The sequence below is a fragment of the Phodopus roborovskii genome, unplaced genomic scaffold (assembly GCF_943737965.1).
Source record: "Phodopus roborovskii unplaced genomic scaffold, PHOROB, whole genome shotgun sequence".
NCBI lineage: Eukaryota > Metazoa > Chordata > Mammalia > Rodentia > Cricetidae > Phodopus > Phodopus roborovskii.
The window spans coordinates 27,116-50,358 of record NW_026125077.1 but is presented as its reverse complement, the minus strand read 5'-3'; the positions used below and the strand labels follow the sequence as shown (position 1 = coordinate 50,358).

Here is a 23,243-nt window from a genome sequence, read left to right as displayed (position 1 = left end):
CTTCTGAATTACTCTCCTTGAGGTCATTTCTCTGATAGATTTTGGAGGAGATGTGTCTCAGTTTTTCATGTTGCTTGTGTTAATTTTCATGTAGGGACTGATGCAACAGGAGTCAAATCACTGCTTGAAATTTATTTTAGAAAGTAGGTCTTGTTTCTTCTTTCAGTTTGAAGAGTTTGAATATTTGGGAGAAACTAGGTTATAGTGTTGAAGACACCAGGTTCTATCCCCACTCCTTCTCCGGGAGTATAACACTATCTACAACAACAGTCACTGTCTAGGGATAGACTCGCCATGAAAATAATACAACAGTCAGCAACGTAACATCATCCCTAAGTGAGAAGGATTTTAGGGAGTAAACTATTAGTACATTGATAGTATTGCATGAAAAAGAACAAGAAGAAGGCCACAGGAAGTCATGGTTAATGTTGGGAAGACAGGGAGAAAATAGAGGGAGATATAAATAGAAGTAGAAAACTGTAGAGGCAAAAGAATATGGGGGTGCGGGAAGTTGGGCTAAAGGTGGAGTGAAGGCATGGGTGAAGGTCAGTTAACAGGTAACGTAGACCAGCCCCTTCTCTCAGGAGCTGAAGCCCAGCCTAGGTTCTTTGGGAGAGAAAAGGAGAGAACAAAGTGAGAGGGGATGGCTGAGCGGTCCTGCTAAACCACACTGAGCATTAAATGAAGATGGGTAGATGAGAGGGAGTGCAGCGAGATACAGGAATGAAGGCAAACTGGCCTGGGCCTCATCTAGACCCCTCATTCCTGCCCACCAACTTCAAGTGGTCCACAGGATCCTGGCAAAAGCTCAGGCATTCAGAACAGAGCTCGAAGGATGTCAGAGATGTGACAGGGTTACTCATGCCTTCCCATTGGCTGTGTTTTACAGGTGCAGTCTGAGATCTGGTCACTTGAAATTGGTGTGAAAGTTCCAGGGTATGGTTCTGCCAAGTTTTCAGCTTTCCAGATGCTGTGCCAATCGAGCTGCCTGAGGTTTCTTGCAGTATTCTGTCTATCAGATTAGAGTCTACTATCCTGGCGGCTTTGTATCTACGCTGGACCAAGTGATGCCGAGAAGGCCTCGGGCTGCTGAGCCAGCAAAGCAGTGGATGTTTTTATTTTATGTTTATTTGTTGGTTTTCTTACTTTATATGTATGTGCACTCTTGTGTGCTGAGGTCAGGGGACAGCTTGCAGGAAGTCATTCTCTTTTTTTTTCCAGCGTGTGGATCCCAGGGATCAAATTCAGATTGCCAGGTTTGGTGGCAAATGCCCTCACCCAGTGAGTCATCTCACCTGCCCAAAGTCTTTTTGTAATGGCATCTTGCTTCTGTTCTGTCAGCCAGTGCCACACACCCCTGGCCAAGGGGAAAGCGTTTTTTGCAGCTTTACCCACTGCTGTGCTGCTCTGGGTGTGGCCTCTGCTCAGCGGTTTGGAGTGTCAGTTGCTTTTGTGAGAGTTGCTTTTCCCAAATTATTCTCTTGATATTCTGGCCACCAGCACCTGATTTTCATCTGTCCTGAATCGCCATAATTCTATTTAAGAATCTAAAACATGGCTCGATGGTACTAGTACTGCCTGCTTATCCAGAAGACCCGAGTTCAGTTCCCAGCAACAGCCTGTGACTCCAGCTCCAAGGGAGCTAGTACCCTCTTCTGGCTTCTTTAGGTGCCTGCAGGCATGTGGTATGTGCATGATCATGTGCAAATGCAACACCCCCCCCTGCACATTAATAACATAATAATAAAATGAATAAGTAACATTTATCTGTGAGGGGAGTTACGGCGATTACTGTGTTTCTCCAGGTTGAGGCTCATCCAGTGCACTCTGGGTGTGCTGATCCTGTAATTTCTTCAAATTCCAGGTTCAACTGCATAATATGTGATAGTGGGGAACTTCATTGGTGCCCCCTCCCCAAAGAAATAACAGAAAGTAAAATCGTGGTGGTCTAGCATCATTATGTTGCTGTTAAAATGCCCAGACAACAAGAATCTGATTTTTTTTTTCTTTTTTTGGTTTTATGAGGCAGGGTGTCTCTGTATTGTTTTTGGAACCTGTCCTGTGACGAGCTCTAGCCTCGAACTCACAGAGATCCGCTTGCCTCTGCCTCCCAAGTGCCAGGATCAAAGGTGCGTGCCAACAACGCCCGGCCAGAAACTGACAGGATTGAGAGTCGGTTTAGTTCACAGTTCCAGGTTGCAATCCATTATTTCAGGGAACTTGAGGTGGCAGGAATCTGAAGCAACTGGGAACATCCACAGTCAAGAGAAAGAGAAATGAATGCACCAATACTTAGAACATAGTCAGCCTTCTCCACTGTCATGCAGTCCAGGGCCCCAAACCACGGAAGGGTGCTGCCCACTTTCAGACTGGGTCTTTTCATGTCAGTTAAGGTAACCTAGACAATCTGGTATAGACCTGCCCAGAAGGCAATCATGTCTAGACAATCCCTTATGGAGACTGTGTCAAGTGAACAGTTAAAACTAAACTTTCATACCTACAAATCAAACAAATGGAGTAATGAATTATTATGGGGAAAACAAACATTGCTTGCTCAAGAAACAGAAGTAGTTTAGACCTAGAAGCTCCCCTGTGTCCCATGTTAACCTTTTCTACCATAACTGATGACTGCTCTGCCTTTGCAATAGCCAAGTCTTGGTAATTTTAATATTTTATCCCCCAATGAACATCTATAAATACAATAATTTGGTTTTACATTAGAATTTTATTATAATTTCATTTTTAACAAAATAATTTATTATAATTACACTATGATTTTACCAGGATAAACCCAACTTAATGATGATACATTATCTGTAAAAATTACACATATTTGTATTTGTAGATCTTTTTGAAGTCTTACTGAATTTGATATAGTTTAAGGTTTTTGTGGCAGTTCAGGTCTGGCCCCACGTCTTCTACTCTACCTTCTGCCTTAAGTTTGGGTTATTTCTTCCTAAAATGGTTGGTGTGATTCACCATGTCTGGGCATGGTGGCACATTGCTATAATCCCAGCTCTTGGAAGGCTAAAGGAGAGGATCATGAGTCTGAGGCCAGCCTAGGCTACAGAGAAGGGTCCTGCCAGTAACGATAATGATAATTATGGTAATAATACATCACAAAACCTGTCTAGGTCTACAGCTTTCTTTGTAGCTTGGTTCTAATAATAAATTCAACTAGTTTAATAGGTATAGAGTCCTTCAAATTTTATACTTCCTCTTTTAGTGGTTTTACAAACTGTACTTTTTCAGAGAACTTGTGTGTGTCACTTAAATTGTCAAAGTTCTTGCCCCTAAAGTGGAAAAGGAAAAAAACAGACATAGAAATACACATTCCATTTGTCTGAAATTTCTAGAGAAAACCAAACGTCCTAGAAATTAGCTAGGAGGCTGGAGGTGTGAACTAAGGGCAAGAGGATATGAGGGAACCTTTGGAAGGAAAGTGAATGTCTGGAACTTGGAGAACTGTGTATTCCAGACCACCTTGGGCCATACGGCAAGAGTCTATATAAATCAAAATAAAATAAGAAGTGAGTTTTTCTCACAGTGTGTTCCAGTTGTACAGTAGAACAACGACAATGACATAAAATTGACTCTCACACCCCAAATCAACAGTCTTCACTGATACAGGGAGAAGCATATTTTTCACCAAGTTTTTATTGCTCATTTTCATTTGGCATACAAAGAATGTTTGATTTTCACAGTCTCTTTTTCTTGATTCTAGGCCATTTAGTACAACCACTGTCTTTAGTCTAAGGAGTCACTGGTCCAGCCTCAGGCACTCAAGATGAACTCAGTCCAAACAGATCAGCAGCACCAGTAAACAAGTCTGTGCTTAATAAGTGGCCATTCCCAGCAGAGCCCCGATGTGCACAGAACCAGAAAATAACCAACTTCTCTCACTATCAATGAGTGAGGCATTTCCGACCCACCAGGTTCCTCACAGCAACCTTCACATCCTTGTTCCTCAGGCTGTAGATGATGGGGTTCAGCATGGGGGTCAGCACCCCATAGAAGAGGGAGATGAGCTTGTCTGCAAGGTCCTGCTTGTCTGCCCCCAGTGGGTCCTTGGACTTGGGCTTCCCGTACATGAAGAGGATGGTGCCATAGAAGACGATCACCACAGTGAGGTGGGCAGAGCATGTGGAGAAGGCCTTCCTGCGCCCCTCAGCAGAGGGGATCCTCAGGATGGTGGTGAGTATGAAGATGTAGGAGACAAAGATGAAGAGGACTGGGATCGCCAAGAAGATCACATTGGCCACCCCCATGCTGATGACATTGATGGAGATGTCAGCACAGGCCAGTTTCAGGACTGCCAGGATCTCACAGGTGAAGTGATTGATGACATTGTCCCCACAGAAAGGCAACTGTACTGCAAGGGAGATCTGCACCAAGGAGTTGGCACCACCAGCCACCCAGGAGCTGATGGCCATGGGCACATAGGCAGCCTTGCTCATGACCACTGGGTACCTGAGGGGGTTGCAGATGGCCACATAACGATCAAATGCCATCATGCCCAGGAGCACACACTCTGTGGCCCCCATGGCAAAGGAGAGAAACATCTGCACCGCACAGCCTGAGAAGGAGATGGTCTTCTTGGGAGTGAGGAAACCATCCAGGACCAGGGGAATTGAAGATGTGGTGTAGCAGATGTCCAGGAAGGAGAGGTTCCCCAGGAAGAAGTACATGGGCGTGTGCAGGTGGGCGTCAAGGATGGTGACCAGGATGAGGACCCCATTGCCTAGCAGGATCACCAGGTATGTTGATAAGATGAGCACAAAGAAGGTTTTCTCCAGAGTTGGGTGATCTGACAGTCCCAGCAGGACAAATTCAGCTACTATGGATTGGTTGGCCACTTCCATTTCTTATGTTCTCTTTCCCTCTCATGAAAATAGAAGGCAACAAGCACTTATTGGGACCAATACATGGGTATGCTTCTAGAATTTATAATTAGATTTACCTCTTAGATGCCAGCTTGTAATTCACTATCAGGTTACCTGAGAGGTCAGAATACATTGGTTCAAGCAGGAAAAAACCTCTGATAGAAGCTTAGCCAACCATGTATTTGAAAAATCATGATATAGTCAGGCCAGTGGAGCCAGCATGCCTGAAGGAAGGGGTGTGTCTCTTTATGCATGCAGAGCTACATGGAAACCACGAAGAGGAACCTTTAGAATGCTACATGGTTCCAGAAGAGGGGAGAGATATGGACTCCTCTGGCTACGCCTGCTTCTCCCAGAACCATTCCTCCTAGGCTGCTGTCACTCTTGGTAATACTAGCTATTGGCATCATCTCTCTCCTCTAGCTTAATTCTGTGCCCTTATAATAATACCATGATAATAATTTATCTCCACAAGGAGTAATATGGTGGGCAGAAGCCAGGCAGATTAGGGTCTAGCCAGAATTTCTATTTGTTGCATGGTGCCTGTCTTGTCCTTTGTTTCTTATGAGCTTGATGGGTGCTGCCCCTGGGGCCGCCAGACATGGTGGCCCTTACAGAAGGACAGCCATATGCCCTCTCCCATAGCTCATCAGTTGGTCTAGTCTGCTCCACACCCCCAAAGGACAAGTATCTTGTGCCTTCCTGTGTACCCTTTGTGACCGGACTGTGCTTTGGAGCAGTCATATAAATCGCAGCTCCTAACTCAAGCGCTTCTGTACCTGCCTTGACCATCAAAGCCACTGCAGTGCCATCCAGTTCCACCCAGGCTTACAGAGGTCTTGCTTAGAACCAGGTGCTGCAGGGTCAGAAGTACAGACCTGTATGTTAGAGAAAACCTTAAGCCTTGCCTTCTCAAGATAAACACGGGGAACTGGCATCAGATGGTCCTGTGGGTAAAGGCACTTGTTGCCAAGTCTGACAACCCCAGTTCAATTCTTAGAAGCCAGAAGATGGAAAGAGAATTAACTCCTTCATGTTGGTCTCTGACCTCCACATGAGCATTGTGACACATGTGTATGCATGTATCACACACCAGTAAATAAAAAATACATGTTTTAAAGCAATGAGGACATCGAAGCTTTGAGAGAACCACAGGGCTAGGAGAGGGCCTGCTGGCTCTTTGCTCTCCCCCAGACTTTCTCTCATCACACGTGTTCTTGTCTACAGTTTGTGCTGGAACATGTGTGCTTAGGACAGAGAGGCCAGTTATGAAGCTTTGATCCCTCTCCCTGTCCCTAGGGCATTCACAGACACTAGGTGTATCACTGCTTCCTCTAAGGCGGTGATTCTCAACCTGTGGGTCAAGACCCCTTTGGGGCGATCAAGCTACTGTCTCACAGGGGTTCCATACCAGATGTCTTTCATATCAAATATTTACATTATGATTCCTAACAGTAGCAGAATCACACTTATGGAGTAGCAACAAAAATAAATTTATGGTTACTACCATAAACATGAGGAACTGTATTAAAGGGTTGCAGCATCAGGAAGGCTGAGACCCACTGCTCTAAGAAGTCTGCCTTGTTGCCAGGCTTGGGTGGGGTGAGCAGGGCCCTCGTCCCACCCACTGTATCTTTGACTGTAGGGTTAGAGAAACCAAACCCAGGATGAAGCCATCATCATGCAATTACCAGAGAAGCTGAGCTTTAGACATGGGAGTATTTGAAGAAAAGGAGATCTGGTTTTAGAGATGTTAGCACTGTGCACAGAAGATGTAAATTGTGGCAGGGACAGCTCAATGCAAAGGAGATGTAAGCTGAGGCAGGGATGCCATGAAGTAACTTCCCTTCCTCGACTATGTGAGTCTTCCAGGAAAAAAGCCAAAACAAGATATTTCTCTCATTCTTTCATCAGGCAGCCTTGATGATTAGAAAGTTTGCCTTATATTAAACAGAAACTTTCTTCTTCATTGTTGCCCCTCTACATATGCCCCCTCATTCTGCCCTATCATGCACCAGCTGGGACCCCTTGAATATGCTCGCTTCCCTTCCTCTATGAAGAATCTGAGAGATGTGGAAGGTAGAGCCAAGGTCTAACCTTGGATTCCATCTGTCCTTCGATTCCCACCTTTGCTCCTCCTCTTACCTACCTGAAGAAGGTCTAGCCACAGAGAGAACCCTGCCTGTGTCCACTGGGCAGACATGTCCATGGTGGGGATGGGAGCTCACCCAGCAGAAGAGCTCCTGGTGAGGAGGAAGCTGGAAGCTCTCTGAGCAAGGAAAAGGATGGTTTCAACTGCTGATGTTGTGCTTGCCTGACCCAGCCTTGTCTGCTGGCCTGGAACCCACAGCAGTTCTGTTTAGCTGTCTCAGGAGATAGTTGTCCGTAATGAGCACAGTAAAGGAGAGCTGCAACTGGAGGGGCTTGTGTTATTCCCTACTCTAGCTGCCTGTCCCCAATCCTAGTGAAAAGGATAAGATTGTGATATCTGGAGGTGGCACTTGCCAGGGGCTTCTGAAGTTGTGTGCCTGGCCCGTGTGTCCTGTGCTTTCTGCCCTCTGCCCTTTACCTGGCTCTCCAGAGGGCTTATCAAGGATCCTAGAAAAGTTTAGAGTTCTAGTTGTTTGGGAGCCAGTCTTAATCCCAGAGGCAATTTAAAGTTTGCCAAAAGAGCCCCACAGGAATCCTGGGCCTGTGTTCCACAAATCCAATTAGACAATAGCAGATTCACGCTCTGTGTGAATCTGAACTCTCACTGTAAAGGAATGTTCCTTAGATAAGAAAGATCCTGCCCTGTGTCCTGTGCTTGCTGGCCTAAAGTTACCTCAATTTAATTTATACTATGCAAACTGGAGCTGAGGATTAGTCTGTAATATTCCCAATTTTTACCTCTGAGGAAATCAAGATGTCCTGGTGCACATCTGTACACATGAATAAAATGGAATTTTAAATTTTTTAAGTAAAACTTAAAACTGTAGCTAGTGTGCCATAAGAATGGATTGTTTAAGAGCTTAACAGTTACTGTATGCACTGGCAAGGAAAAGCTCTTTATATAAAATCATCAGCAATTAAGTCTAGTCATAGGACTTTTGTCTACTTGCTTGCCTGCTTGCTTTTTGACACTTGGCTTCTTGTAGCCCAGGATAGTCCAAACTTGCTATATAGTGAAGGATGACCCTGAAATCCCAATACCTCTGCACTGATCTTCCAATCACTGGGATCACAGGTATGGCCACACCTAGTACAGGCATCTGGCTCAGTTCAACGCACATCAGAGGCTGCTGCTCTCCAATCTTTATCTTCAGAGCCCTTCACACTCTCCCAAGATTCTTTCTTTCCTTCCTTTTCTTTTGCTACTGATACTCTTACTGTGCCTGTGTTGGGCCTTCTAGAGTGCCTTGTAGTTCTTGGATTCTTAGATGTTTTCTTTTGTCGCTTTGCCCCCCACTTTCCTGCTTCATTTGAAAGTTTCTGTGGATATTGCCCAGACTCAGCAATCCTCTCCCCAGCTACATCCAGGGTGCTCACTTCATTTCTGCCACAGCACTTTGGAACCCCACACTTTCTTTGAGTCTTTAGAATGTCTCCCTCTCTGCTTAGATTACCCATCTGTCTTTGTTTCTTTCCAACGTTATCCAATAAATCCCTTGGCACACCTCTGTTTTTAAATTCCAGATTCAATGGTCCCAACAAGCCTGTCTGAAGAATATCCGGCAGACTTTCCTATGAAGCAGGAATATGAAGGACTTTCCTGCCTTATCTTGGTAAAGTTTGACAGTCTTTTTCTTTTGTGTTCTTCTTGTTCAGGTTATACAGCTTTCTGTCATCAGTCAAGGCAAGGACATTTCTTGCTCAAATGGCTACCTTTGACACAGTGAAAGAAAGTTTCTTATGGAGTTTCTTCAGTGCCCATCATCTTTTCTGAAGTAAATTGGTGCTCCCAGGAACAGATGTGTCTCACTGTCATGAAAAGCCTTAGGTTATTAAATATCTTAATGCCATATTCTGTAGGTCTTTGACGTGTTTGAGACTATCTAAACATATCTGTTCAACCTTGAAAATATACCTAATATGACTACAACTTTGATTATTATAGATGACTACAACCTGCATTTCTTAATTACACATTATGTTTTAAATGAGATGCATAAGCATAATACCCCAACCAAGAGTAGAAACATATATTCAGTATAACTAAATAACTTTTCATTTGTATCAATATACCAAAATCCATACCAATGGATTTTGAGGTTAATAGTTGTCTTTTTGTCCTATATACCTATATTCCCCCTGAATAAAGACAAACTTCCACAACCCACCAAATGACTAAAAACTACCAATCCTACCTCCTGGGAAGATGGGCATTGTGTGGTCTAGATTGCTTCCTGTTGTCTGGGGGTGATGACATCTTTAGAGATCCTGAGAAAACTTAGATAATGGTAAAGTCCTGGGAAAACTAGCCATAACATTTGTTATCCAGTCTCTGTGCAATGGGGAAGTGCAAGGCTCATCTGAAGTCATATCTAGAATAATCTGTGAGGCTAGACCATCTCAGCCAGCATCCTTGAAGCTGTTCTGGATGCAGAATTCTGAGGAAACTGCAACAGAGGTATTCTGAGAGGCTGGATCACCTGGGTCACCCCTTGTAATGATAACATACAAAATTTCAAAGGTAAAATACATATCTACATTAATGCAAGTATGGTCCGTGTTGTACACAAGCCAACAAAAGATGAGTTTTTATTTTATGTTTAAGCAGGTAAGATATACCTGCTTGTAGTTTTTCTTAATTTATTTCTTTATACCTATAGCCAGGATTTTCAGGGGGTCTTTCCCAATCAAACCTGATCTCTATCAACCTTGATTGAATGCACAACCTTTTACCAAAGGCAATACATTTTCTGACTTCCATTTTAAAGGTAAGACATTTCTAAAGTATCTAGGCTGTTTTAATTCTGCAGTTCCTTTTACAATCCCATGCCTCTCAGAAGCTGTCACTCATTCATCAGCATTCAAAAAATTCAGAGTCAATACAACACCATACAGGATCCAGACTCCCTGTGTGTTTCTAATCTCTATGTAGTAATTTTTTATTATTTATAAACTATTTACCTTTTTCTATGACTGCCTATACCCATTTTCTTTTCTTTCTTTTTTTATTTTTATTTTTATTACACATATTGATCCCAGTTCCCTTTCCCTCCCTCTTTCCCTCTCTCCCTCCTCACATGCACCCCGGCCACCCTCCCCCCCCCCACTCCACACATAGGGTGATGCCACCCAGGAGGGGTCATCTAAATCTGTCAAGTCATTTGAAGTAAGGATTAGGACTTCTCTCCTGTCTCTAGGTTAAAAGAGTATCCCTCCATGGGGGATGTGCCTGCAAGGTCCCTTTGTGCACCAGGAATATATCCTGGTTCCACCATCAGAGGTCCCTTAAACTACTCAGGCCTTCTAGCTGAAACCCATGTTCAGGTGGTCTGAGTCAGTTCAATGCTGGATTCCCAGCTATCAGTCTGGGCAACCTGGTCTTGTCCTCCCACTCTGCATCTGGATTCTAGTTTGACTTAGTGTTTAGTTGTGGGTGTTTGCTTCTGTTTCCAACAGGCACTAGATGAGGGCTCCATGATTGTGGATAAGTTAGTTGTTGATCTCATTATAAGGGAAGGGCATTTATGGTAGCCTTTCCACTGTTGCTCAAATTGTTAGTTGGAGTCAGTCTTGTGGGTCTCTAGACATTTCTTTAGGTTCAGTTTTCTCTTCAAACCTATAATGGCTCCCTCTTTTATATTCTCTCTCTCTCTCTCTCCTGTCTTTTATTCCTCACCTGACTCAATCTTCCTAGTCCCACATGCTTTTCTCTCCTCCCCTTCTCTTTTTCCTAGCTCCCTCTCCACTCACTACTCCCCACCCCCACTCCCCATGTGCTCTGGATAACTTGTCCCTTCCCCATTCTGTGAGAGACCTTCTATAAATCTCTTAGAATCTACCTTGAATCCTAGTTCCTCTGGTGGTGTAAATTATAGACTGGTGATCCTTTGCTCTAGGTCTAAAAATCCATATATGAGCGAATACATGACATGTTCCTCTTTTTGTGACTGGGTTACCTCATTCAGGATGGTTTCTTCAAGTGCCATCCACTTGCCTGCAAATTTCAAGATTCTATTTTTTTCCCCCCGTAGAGTAGTATTCCATTGTGTAGATGTGCCATATCTTCTTTATCCATTCTTCAGTCGAGGGGCATCTAGGATGATTTCAGATTCTTGCTATTACAAATAATGCTGTTATGAACATAGTTGAGCACATGTCTTTGTTGCATGGATGTGGATCATTTGGGTATAGGCCTAAGAGGGGGATTGCCGGGTCCTGTGGTAAACTAATTCCCATTTTCCTGAGGAACCACCATACTGATCTCCAAAATGGCTATACGAGTTTGCACTCCCACCAGCAGTGGAGGAGTGTTCCCCTTTCTCCACATCCTCTCCAGCATAAGTTGTCATTGGTGTTTCTAATTTTAGCCATTCTGGCAGGAGTAAGATGGTATCTCAAAGTTGTTTTGATTTGCATTTCCCTGATAGCTAAGGATGTTGAGCACTTTCTTAAGTGTCTTTCAGCCTTTTTGATTTCCTCTACTGAGACTTCTCTCTTCAGTTCTGTACCCCATTTTTAATAGGGTTATTTGATGTTTTGGTGACTAGTTTCTTGAGTTCTTTGTATATTTTGGAGATTGGCCCTTTGTCAAATGTAGGATTGGTGAAAATCTTTTCCCAGTCTGTGGGCTGCTGTTTGGTCTTGTCAACTATGTCCTTTGCCTTACAGAAGCTTCTAAGTTTGAGGAGGTCCCATTTATTAATTGTTGATCTCAGTGTCTGTGCTACTGGAGTTATGTTCAGGAAGCGGTCTTCTGTACCAATTTGTTCTCTTCTACAAGGTTCAGTGTGGTTGGATTGATGTTGAGGTCTTTAATCCATTTGGACTTGAGTTTTGTGCATGGCGATAGACATGGGTCTATGTGCAGTCTTCTACACACCATCATCCAATTATACCAGCACCATTTGTTGAAGATGTTTTCCTCCCCCCCCATTGTATACATTTAGCTGTTTTGTCAAAAATCAGGTGTTTTTCGGTGTGTGGGTTAATATCAGGATTTTCAATTCAATTCCATTGGTCTACCTGTCTATATTTGTGCCAATACCACGCTGTTTTCAGGACTATAGCTCTGTAGTAGAGCCTGAAGTCAGGGATGGTGACTCTACACCAACTGGACCTGAACACCCCGAAGCAGATGAAGCAGAAGAGAACGACTTAAAATTTATAGTCATAAAAGTAATAGAGGCCCTCAAAGACGATGTGAGAAAATCCCTTAAAGAAATGCAAGAAAAAACAAACAAAAAATTGGAAGAAATGAACAAATTTCTTAAAGAAAATACAGAAAGCCAAGAACAGGTGAAGGAAATGGTTCAAGACTTGAAAACTGAAATAGAGACAATAAAGAAAACACAAACTGAAGGAATGCTGGAAATAGAAAAACTGGGCAAACATCGGGAACTACAGACACAAGCATAACCAACAGAATACAACAGAGGAAGAGAGAATCTCAGGCACTGAAGATAAACTAGAGGAAATAGATTCATCGACCAAAGAAAATCGTAAATCCAACAAATCCTTAACATAAAACATCCAGGAAATGTGGGACACCATGGAAAAAGCCAAACCTAAGAATAATATGCATAGAGGAAGGCGAAGAAGCCCAGCTCAAAGGTGCAGAAAATATATTCAACATTGAGGAATACTTTCCCAATCTGAAGAAGGATATGCCCATGAAAGTACAAGAAACATACTGAACATCAAATAGACTGGACCAAAGAAAAAAGACCTCTTGACACATAATAATCAAAACACCTAACATACAGAATAAAGAAAGAATATTAAGAGCAGTGAAGGAAAAAGACAGGTAACATATAAAGGCAGACCTATCAAAACTACACCTGACTTCTCCATGGAAACTCTCAAGGCCAGAAGGTTTTGGATAGATGTTCTACAAGTACTAAGAGTCCACAGATGCCAGCCTAGGCTACTGTATCAGCTATAGATGGAGAAAACAAGATATTTAGTGACAAAGCCAGATTTTCACAATACGCATCTACAAATCCAGCCCTACAGAAAGTTCTGGAAGGAAAACTCCAACCCAAGGAAGTTAACTATGCTCACAGAGACATAGGCAACAAATAATCTCACTTTTCTTTCTTAAGCACAATTTTAAACACACTGTAACCTGTTTAAAGATTTATCCCAGTGATTGATCCAAGGTGGCTCTCACACCTCAGAGAACCTACATGTAAGAAAAACTGTGTCTCTAGGATCTTGATGCAGATTCTCCAGGCACCCAGACATCTCCTCACTCCCTCCATTGACCCACAGACTGTCTCCACCAACATCCTGTATCCCCACCAACCCCCCCCCATTACCACAGACTGCCTCTATGCTACAAAAACATTAGGTTGGATGGGAGACACAGTGACCTAGAAGTGGGTCACTGTCTTCAGAGAAGGACCAACAGATATGACTGAGCAGGCCATAAAGCTGTCTGGGAGGCTGGATGCAGCAGCTGCAGGGCAGGATGTGTAGACCTAACCCAGGATGAAAACTAACAGGGACAGAAGCCATAGTAGCCTTGGAAAACACTTAGAAGTGAGAAAGAGTGAGATTTAGAGAGCTCTTTGGGTAGCAGGTACAGGGGAGGTATGAGTCAGTAAAGTCTAAAACGCCTCTAGGTCCAAGACATGCTCCCCAAATATGGTCTCCTGGCCTACTGAGTATTTTAAGCTGAGGATAGCACTTACAGTTTGGATCTGAAATATCCCCCCAGAAGATATTGCTATTAGCTTAGTCCCAGCTTCGTACTACTGAGATGACAGAAACCTGAAGAGGCAGAGCCTAGTGGGAGGTGTGCTGGTCACAGGCATGTCCCTGGAAGAGACACTGCATCCCGACCATGGAGTGAATGGCTGTCTTCCACCACATCCTCCCCACCATGGCATGCCGGCTCACCACACGCCCAGGAGCCAAATAACCTGTGACCTTTAAGGGGGCCAGGGATGTAGCTCAGCTGGTAGAGTGCTAACATTTGGGACTCACTGGCTTCATTCTCCAGGAGCATCTAAACAGGCTCGTGTAGTCTGTAGTCCCAGCACTCAGGAGGTGGGTGCAGGGGGATCAGAAGTTCAAAGTCTTGCTTGATCACATAGCACACACACAAATGAATAAATAAACAGCTTAATAAGAATGCTTTTAAAGCCACAGAGATGTAGAAGGAGATTTTTTTCCCCGTCTATCCCACTGAACTGTTTTCTCTCTGCCCGCTGGGTCCCCACAGTCACAAATGAAATAACCACTCTGAGACTTACTATCAGTTACTATTGTTTGGCCAATAGCTTGGGCTTCTTACTGGCTAGCTCTCTCTTATTAACCCATTTCTATTAATCTGTTTATCTCCATGTAGCCTTGGCTTACTGGTGATGCCCAGGTCTCTTGACTCTTTGGCTGCTACATGGTGTCTGTCCTTTGTCTTTCTTTGTTTGAAATTCCTGCCTAACTAAATTCTACCTGTCCATTGTCCAAAACAGCTTTAATTATCACTCAATAAGAGAAACATATATTCACAACATACAAAAAAGAACATCCCCATCATAGAGGTTTTTTTTTTTTTTTAAGCTTGTGTGTCATGAACAGTTGAATAAATTAGAGTGCTTTTCTTTCATCAATCTGTCTTAGGTTGTAATAGCTCTAGCCAGTGACTAGAAGATGCTGTTTTCTATCCCCACAAACCAGACCCCGAGTCTTAAAAGGCAGCCTCAGAGCAGGTGGGGAGGAGTGCCTGTGTGGACTGGCAGGGCTGTAGCAGCTACAGGGTTGATTCTGACTTTGCAGTACATGCTCTCTGCTCTCCTGTTGTACCCAGCCATATTGGTATCTGTGAATGAATGAATGACTAGTTAATATTTCTGTGTTCGAGGCATTTACAGTACATTGGATTTGCTATGCTTGTGGTATCAGTGAAGACTTGGTGTCAGAGAGAGGAACCATTATAATGGTTTAATGGTTGTCCCAATATTGTGCTATCTATTGTTCCCAACAAGCCTATGAAGCGGGCATGGGGGTTATGGTAACATGCTAAGCATAAAGAAGTAAAAATATAGATAAATAATATTTAAACTAGTAAATGAAAATGTTCCTTGAGGTTTGTGAACTACTGAAGTACACTATTGAGCCCATGATGCAGGTTGTGGGAACCTTTACAGCTGGTTAATAAAAGCATGGGGGGATCAAACTTTTTACTAGTATCCGAAAGTCAGGAGACATGGCTACCTTAAATTGTAATAATAATATCCCCATTTGATGTTTGGAAGGTTATGGAGTTACTTGTTGAGGACAGAAGCAAGCAATCAAGCAAACACACACACACACACACACACACACACACACACACGAGTACTATGAGCAAACTAGAATATAAGTAGATGGGTATTGCGAGCAGGGAGGGACCCTCCTGTATGAAGTGTTTGTGATGTCTAGCATCTTTGTCCTCTGCCCTCTGGATGACAGCAGCCTCCACTTCATCACACTTGCTTTCATAAAGGGTTAGGGAACAATTATGGAGTTCATGGAGGAATAAAAGTACAACCGAGCTTCACAGGTAGGCTGCCATGCTAGTCAGAATCCAGGTCGGGTGGGTCCCTGTGGCTCAAGTTCTTCCTGGCACAGAGCATTCTGGAAACAAAATGAGTTGCTTCTTTGAAGCAGATGTGGAAGATCAAGTAAGCTAGGCTACTTAAGATGGACCTGTGAGCCAGGCAAGGATGATTTGATAGCCAAGCATTCAGACATCCAGACTCACCTGGATCGTCATTCCTCCATGTGCCTTCAAGCAAGGCCTCAAAGGTATGACGGGGCAGAGCAGTGTCCCGGACCGCACCCTGAGGCAGCCTTCCTCTTCTAGCTTCCCCTCTCCAGAGTTCAAGTTCCCAGACTTCACAGCACTCGCTTCTGGTCTTTGTTAGCTTCTATCCTCCCTGTAAGGTGCTCTGCTTCTCACAGTTCCTGTAAATCCTTCACACTACACTGAAACCTTTCCAGGAACCTTGAGAAGGTGTGTGACCTCCAAGGGAGTGTCGTGTCCACATTTGTCCTCAGGAGAACACAACTATTAATCTTGGAAATGCTAGGGCCGGGGGCTCTGACTACTTATTCTTGCAAATCACATTTACACACACAAGCCCACGTGTGGAATGTCTGATGCATAGAGCTTGGTCTTGACAAATCAAAGCCCAAGTATCTCCTGGCTGCAGGGCTTCCCTCCAGCAAGGGCTGGAGGTGGGAGATGCGCATCTCTGGTGCACTGGATAACACAGGCTCCACATTAGGCTCCACAGCCCCTGACCCAGCGCTGCTTTTCTCATTTGGTCTTTCTTTTCCCTTAGCTCCTCTTCTCCCTTCCTCGCCTCCTTTCTCCTGCCCATTTTCCAACACTGAGGACTGATTGATTCCAAATGAGGTAACTACACTATCCCGGAGCCACCCTGTGTTCCTATCCCTTTGCCACGAGAGGGCGCACTCCCTGTAGGCCAAGCCCTGACTCCCAGTACAGATCTCCGTTTCATTGGACCCATGTTTGCTGAAGCTGGGTATGGTGATCCAAGCCTAGACTTCCTGATTGTGAGGTGGAGGCAGAAGGATCAGGAGTTTAAAGCCAGCCGGGAGCCTGAGCTACATGATGAATAGAAAGAGAAAAGCTTACAGAATAAAGGAATAAGATGTAGGTGGCATTTTTCGTTGGTACTGCTAGCCAGCTCATTATTAATCAATGAGACTAATACATATTTACAGTGTGCAAAGACTGTTCCACAGTATTTCCTCCTTTTTGCCCAATTAAAAAGGAAGATTTTAACTTTAACATAGTAAACTTACATACTATCAAGTTAAGAATTACAGGTACAACATCCAATCCTTTTGTAATTGGCAAAATTAGAGAAAATATTATTTATCTTATCTTCGTGAGTTTAAACTTTTTACCTAATTTACCTTTTATCATGATGAAAGAAAACTTTAAATCTAATTATCTAGTCTTTAATTCTATCAAAGATCCTAGAAGGGTGTAATGTTACCTAACAACAGGGACATCTGGCTGCCAGGACAGTCACCCAAAGTTCTTCCGTAACATTGGGGCATCTAACTTCAGCCTACAGGCATAGTATATCTGACAGACATTTCTGAGAAGCAGAGAATTTTATAAAACAGTCCTACCTTTTCTCTGCAATTTTGGCAGTCACTTTCTTTTGCATCCTGTTGGTCCAGTATGGACAGTATACTCTCAGCAATTGAGGCAAGGGCGATTTCTTTGCCCACTGGCTAGCTTTTGCCACAAAGAAAGCAAACTCTATATGGAGTTTCTACCATGTCTACTATCTTGTCTGGAGTAAATTGGTACTGCCAGAAGCACATGTGTCTCACTGCCAAGAAAAGCCTTATGCTATTAAAACATTTCAGATGTCATATTCTGTAGGCCTCTGAAGTGCTTGAAGACCATCTATCTATCTAAATATATCTGTTTAACCTTGAAAACATACCTAATATGACCACAAGTTAGATTATTGTAGATGACTACTCACCTGTATGTCTTAATTATACATTACATTTTTTTTTTTTTTTTAAAGGAAAACCTTTTATAGTCTAGGTCTTTTATTTTATTTTTGTACATGAGGCCATGAATTCATATGGGATGAGCTCCAGCAGCTCAAGCTCCCTCCGGTTAGTCCTCACAAAGTGTGCTTGTCTGGGTGGAGCAGGCTGGCGCTTGAGCTGAACCCAGGTGCCCTTCTCCTTGGCTTCCTTTTTCTTCTGGTCGCTCTCCTTCACCCGCGTCAGGAAGCTGTCCCTGCTCTTAGAGTGCTCGATGTGCTCAGTCCGCACATTAATCCTCTTGGCGAGAATCTTGCCCTTGCTTGTTTACAATGATGCCCACGGCATGCTGGGTGACATTGTAGACTCTTCCTGTCTTGCCACGGTAACACTTGTGGGGTGTTCCTTTTTGAACAGTGCGCATTCCCTTGATGTCTACAGCACCACCCTTCTCGTAGATTCGCATATACATGGCCAAAGGAGCAACTCCATTCTTCCTAAAAGGCCGAGAGAACAGGTAGCGAGTGCTCCTCCTCTTTCCCTTCGTGTTTGCCATTTTGGCGAGTTACTGGAAGATGGCTGCCGCGGCCAAAAGGTATACATTACATTTTTAAAATGAGCTGTATAAGCACAATATCCCAAACAAGAGTAGAAATATACACATAATATAGCAAAAATAACTTTAAATTTGTATCAATAAACCAAAATTCATACCTATGTAAAATATTTTGAGGTTAATAGTTTTTTTATTAAACTATATTCAATAATCTACCCTTTTATCTCACTATCCCCCTTTTTTCCTTTAGAAAGAGGTCTTTGAATCTAACTCTTTTGTTTAGCTTTTTTCCTGACTATGACCAATAACAACTTGTAACCAACCCCCTTTAAATGATGACAACATCCATAACCAATATTTTGGGAATGTGACATTGTTTTCTCTAGACTGCATTCTGTTGTCTGGGTGTGCTGGCATCTTTTGGGGGGCCCTGAAAAGGTTTAGGATAATGGTTAAGTCTTGGCTAGAGTAGTTGGTGAGGCTGAACCATCTCAGCAGCAGCCTTAAAGCTGTTCTGGATGCAGAACTCTGAGGAAAATGTAGCAGATGTTGGATCACTTGGGCCATCAGTTTTTATTGGTGTCTGGTCCCCTTGCTCTGAAAATACATAAACTTTTAAAGGTAATATATGTATCTATATTAATATAAGTATAGCCTGTGTGTTGTACACAAGTTAGCCCAAGATGATTTTTTGTTTTATGTTTGAGCAGGTTAAATATATGTCACGTTTTGTATTTTTTTCTAGGTTTATTTCTTTATGTCTGTAGCCAGGATTTTCAAGAGGTCTTCCCCAATCAAACCTGATCCATACCAACCTTGAATGAATCAATGGCCTCTCATTACCTGTAGAAATAAAGCATAACCTCTTCCCGAAAAGTAACACACCTTTGACTTCCATTTTAAAGTCAAGGTATTTTTTTAAATATATAGGTTGATTTGATCTAGCAACTTTCACAATCCAGTGTCTCTTAGCAGCTATCGCTAATTCAAAGACAACACAATAATATATAGTATCCAGACTCTGTGTTTCCCATTTTTATGTGGCTTATTTTTTATTTTATTTTACTTTACTCCTATTTTAAGGACTTTATTTTATTAATCTATTTTTAAATCTATGACTGTCCTTTCTCATTTCTCTCCCAAGCCTATGTATACTTTTTCCATCTGGATCTGTCTTTACTGAACATCTGTATTGTTATTTGATCACGTGAGATGAATCTTGAATTGTTATGTCAGCCACCAGCCCTGCTCAGTTTAGTGCATGGTGCTAGTACATGGTGATCAGTGGCTGGCAGTGGCCAGGAGACACCTCTGGTACCAAGGCCCACATGAGAGACTGCCAGAACCCACCATGTGAATTCATGACGTGTTGGTAGGCTCACGCTGGTAGCTCAAGCCCACAAGCATCAGCTGGAGACATCTGTAGTGAGGCTGGCATGAGAGACACGAGACTAGGAAGCTGTGTTAAGCTTCATTTTTGTGTGTTTAGAATCTTTTCTAAAGCTTTTTCAGGTTTTATGTGGAGTTAGGTGCCAGATGTCTGGATGACATTTTAGGCAGGGATTTTCGTTGGGACCGGGGACTAGCTCTTTATTAACCAATGAGAGTAACACATATTTGCATTGTACAAAGATTGTTTCATAGCAAGGAGCCCATTCTCTACACCCTGTCCCGGGTCACACTCAGTCAGTGACTCTTACGAGGTCAAGGGAACAAACCAGATGAACACTCATTTCATTGGATGCCTAGTGAGGACTGAGGAAGATCACAGTTGTTTGCTTAACAGCGCTTAACTCAACAGGATAAACATGTAAATAATTTAAGGTTTTCACTCAGACATCTCCCTCAAACCACTGCACAAACACAGGCTAGGTAGGGCTAATAGGACTTGGCCACAGCACTGAGAAAGACTAGTTGGGGAGAGGGTCTTGAAGAATTGAGTAATCACTAAACAGCTGTGGACACCATTGACCCAATTACATTGTTCAGAGAGGAAAGTAAAGAACAAAAAGAAGCAGCCAGCAAACTTCTTCTAGTGCCTGCCATATAATTGGGTCTTAGGGATCTTATCCCAGAAGGATACAAAGTTTCCAAGCTGAGGACAACACACTCTCTGAGCTTTAAATGACTTGGGGGACTAAAACGGTCCCAAAGAACTAACTGGAATTTAAATTAACTTCTAAGGTAATGTCCCAACCTTTGGAGGTTGTGCCCTGAGCACAAGAGGTAGGTAGAGAGGAGAGGTCCAGCCTGGGTCTTTGGGCATCACATGTTCTGAGCTCTCACCCTAGTCTTTTGGGGCTGCTGCCCTCATTCTGATACAAGCACTTGCCGCTCTGAGAAAGCAACCGCTCTTCGTCAACATGTTCCCAAGAAAAGTAAGTGCACACTTCCATCAAAGCAATTCCAAACTTCCATCAGCAGGACAACAGTTCAGATCAGCCTGCCTACAACAGAGTGAGGGGTCTGAGGCAGTGTGATGTTGTTCTCACTGAATCATGAAGACCCGTGAAGCTGCAGGAGTCCCTAAGATCAGAACAGAGGAAGCAGCCTCCCCTCTCCCCACAAACTGTCCTCTCTCACTTATCTAAAGCCACTGGGCATTTTTCATTTTGTGGAATCCACGGTCGGATGGCACCAATGAGTGGATTTCTGAATTTGGTGCTGGTGACATTAAAGAAAATGCCTCCATTGTCTCTTCCTGGGGGGAGGGGACATGAGGGCTAGCCAAAGGAGAATGGAAAATCCAGCTAAGTACTGTCCTGTCCAGTTCATATATTACACAGACAGGATACTCCGTGCCCCTGTCTTCAAGCTTAGAGACTATTCTCACTATCAACCTTGTAGTTGATTCCGGGATGATATATTGCCACTAAGAGATATTTTATATTTTTAAAATCCTAGGGAAAAAATAGATTCTTTCTTATCTTCATGCTGACACCGACCCATCCATGGATATTTGGAGGGGTGATGTGTAGAAGAGGATTAACTGCCTTGAGGATGGGGTTCCAGATGACAGGGCTAGACAGAGGAAATGAGAAGCACAATTCTGTTCACTATCACTTTGACAGTCAGGACTCGACTCCAGGGTTACCAGGAATGTAGGAAGGAAAACCCAGTCAGCAGGGAACAGGTTGCTAAGTGTATCCAAGGCCCATTGTGACCACTGGGGTAATTCTTTTTTTTTTTTTTTTTTTTTTTTTTTATGTTGATAACAATGACATGGATGCCCATGTAATTATTTAATTTCACAACTATTTCCCTACTACAGTCATCCTTTCAGGGTCAAAAATTGTGCCTTTTCATCACAATGTCCCTCTCAGTTAGAAGTATGTCTAACCCAGAGGGGAGGCCCAGCAAGTGTCTGTTAACCCAAACTGAGTTACTGTGGCCCTACGGTGGTGACAGTCAGTGTCTTAGCTTCACAATAAGCACAGAGGAAGACTGAGTCTCTCTCTACCCCTGGAGGGATGACTGCCTGGGAAGTTCATGACCGTTTTGGAGATAATGGTAACGAGAGCAGATGCTTGACGTCTCGAACAAGTTTTTATTATTGTTTTGAGGTTTCTTTTGGTTTGGTTCAGTTTTCTTTGCTGGCCCAGAACAAATCCCAGTGTCCAGAGGAACTTAAAATACTGAGGGCTTCATCAAGCTTCTCTAGAACAACCAGAGCAGAGCAGGACTCAGCAGACTGTCAGGCGTGAAGCAGAGGACCTTGTCTGGGCAAAGCAGAATGGAAGGTGGAGGAAATTTGGTCAGAGCTTTTGGGGCAAGGGCTGCTCTCACAGCCCTCACAACAAGCTGCTAAGCCTTGGCACTGTGTATCATTGTGGTCAGGGCTGACTCTCAAAGCAGTGTCAGTGTCATAGAGCTGTCATCTTGACTGTCACTGTCCCCAGGAAAGCGCTACCGTATTTCCTTGATAGGTTTGTGCTGGCTTTCACTTGTGTTGCCTTCTTATGGACTATATTTTCTTCCTCTCTCTCTTTCATGTGTTACATGTTATGAATGTGGGTTCATGTTTGTGTGGGTACACATATGTATATGTCTCTCTTTTGTGTGGCATGTGTTATGCATGTGTGTGGGTACATGTGTATGCATGCACATGTATACGTGTGTGTGTGTGTGTGTGTGTGTGTGTATGTGTGTGTGTGTGTAGGCCAGAGGTTGACATCGGATGTCTTCCTCACTCACCTATTTACTGAGGCAGTTTCTCCCAACGTGACATGCCAATTTGGCTAGTCTATGTAGTCCGTTTGCCACAGGGGATCCCTGGTCTCTGCCTCCTGGGCACTGAGATGTGATGTGAGCCATTATGATGATCTGCTTTGCTATTAAGGTTCCGGGTATCTGAACTTTATGGTTGCTCAGCAAGAACCAAATCCACTGGACCATTCCCCACCCCACAACTTTACTCTTTTAAAATGTGTGGTAGCAGTCACATCTGAAAAGCTATTCGCAGGAATGGTTTCAGACTAGAGTGATGCTGTCTTCCTTCAGAGAGGTCTGGGCCTGCTTCTGTTGTGGATTTGAGAGCAGCAAAAGCCTAGGACCTCCTCAGTTGAGTCCTTAAGACTTAGAGAATCTGAAGGTGAGAACAGAACTCTCGAATGCCTGCATATTCTGGTTTGTCTTGCCCTGTGATGCCACCTTGGGAACCCCTTGCAAGCTTGCATTGGATGGGTGCCCTGCACACTGGCCATTGTGCTTCAAAGCCCATTCTGTCTTTCCATGAGGCTGGCTCTTGGTGACCTCTAGAGGCTGCAAAGCTTCATGAGCTGGGCTAACTCCTTTGGACCTCATTCACCCCCAGAATCATACCCATATAACTTCTCTTCTTTTCTCTCCAGTAATTCACAGAGATCGTTTACACATTTTTGCCATTTTCTGAATTGTCCTCTGCAGGAAGCATAGTCCAATTTAACTTGTGACTAAGTTAGGGAGTTAAATGTCTACCCCCACTTTATTTCCTAGAAGTGAACAACCCCATGGAGATGACAGGACTGGCAGGATGTCTCCAGCTGCTTGGCAGGGTGAGGCCTTTGCTCAGCTTCCTGGGAGCTTTTGGAGTAAGAGAATGTTGATGCTGATTTCTGAGTTCCTGCAGGTTTCAGAACAGATGTACC

General features: G+C 43.5%; 1 protein-coding gene and 1 pseudogene across 1 annotated transcript; both read right to left on the bottom strand.

The window, feature by feature from the left end:
* Positions 1-3,856: 3,856 nt before the first annotated feature.
* Positions 3,857-4,862, bottom strand: LOC127225764 (olfactory receptor 13C7-like). Its single transcript, XM_051189348.1, has one exon. The coding sequence runs from the start codon at positions 4,860-4,862 to the stop codon at positions 3,906-3,908; it is 957 nt and encodes a 318-aa protein (XP_051045305.1). The 3' UTR covers positions 3,857-3,905.
* A 12,759-nt stretch (positions 4,863-17,621) lies between these two features.
* On the bottom strand, positions 17,622-18,117 carry LOC127225750 (60S ribosomal protein L21-like; annotated as a pseudogene).
* Positions 18,118-23,243: the final 5,126 nt, after the last annotated feature.

Excerpts from the sequence above, each read along its gene's own strand:
- LOC127225764 (XM_051189348.1), bottom strand. The coding sequence starts at position 4,862 with ATGGAAGTGGCCAACCAATCCATAGTAGCTGAATTTGTCCTGCTGGGA.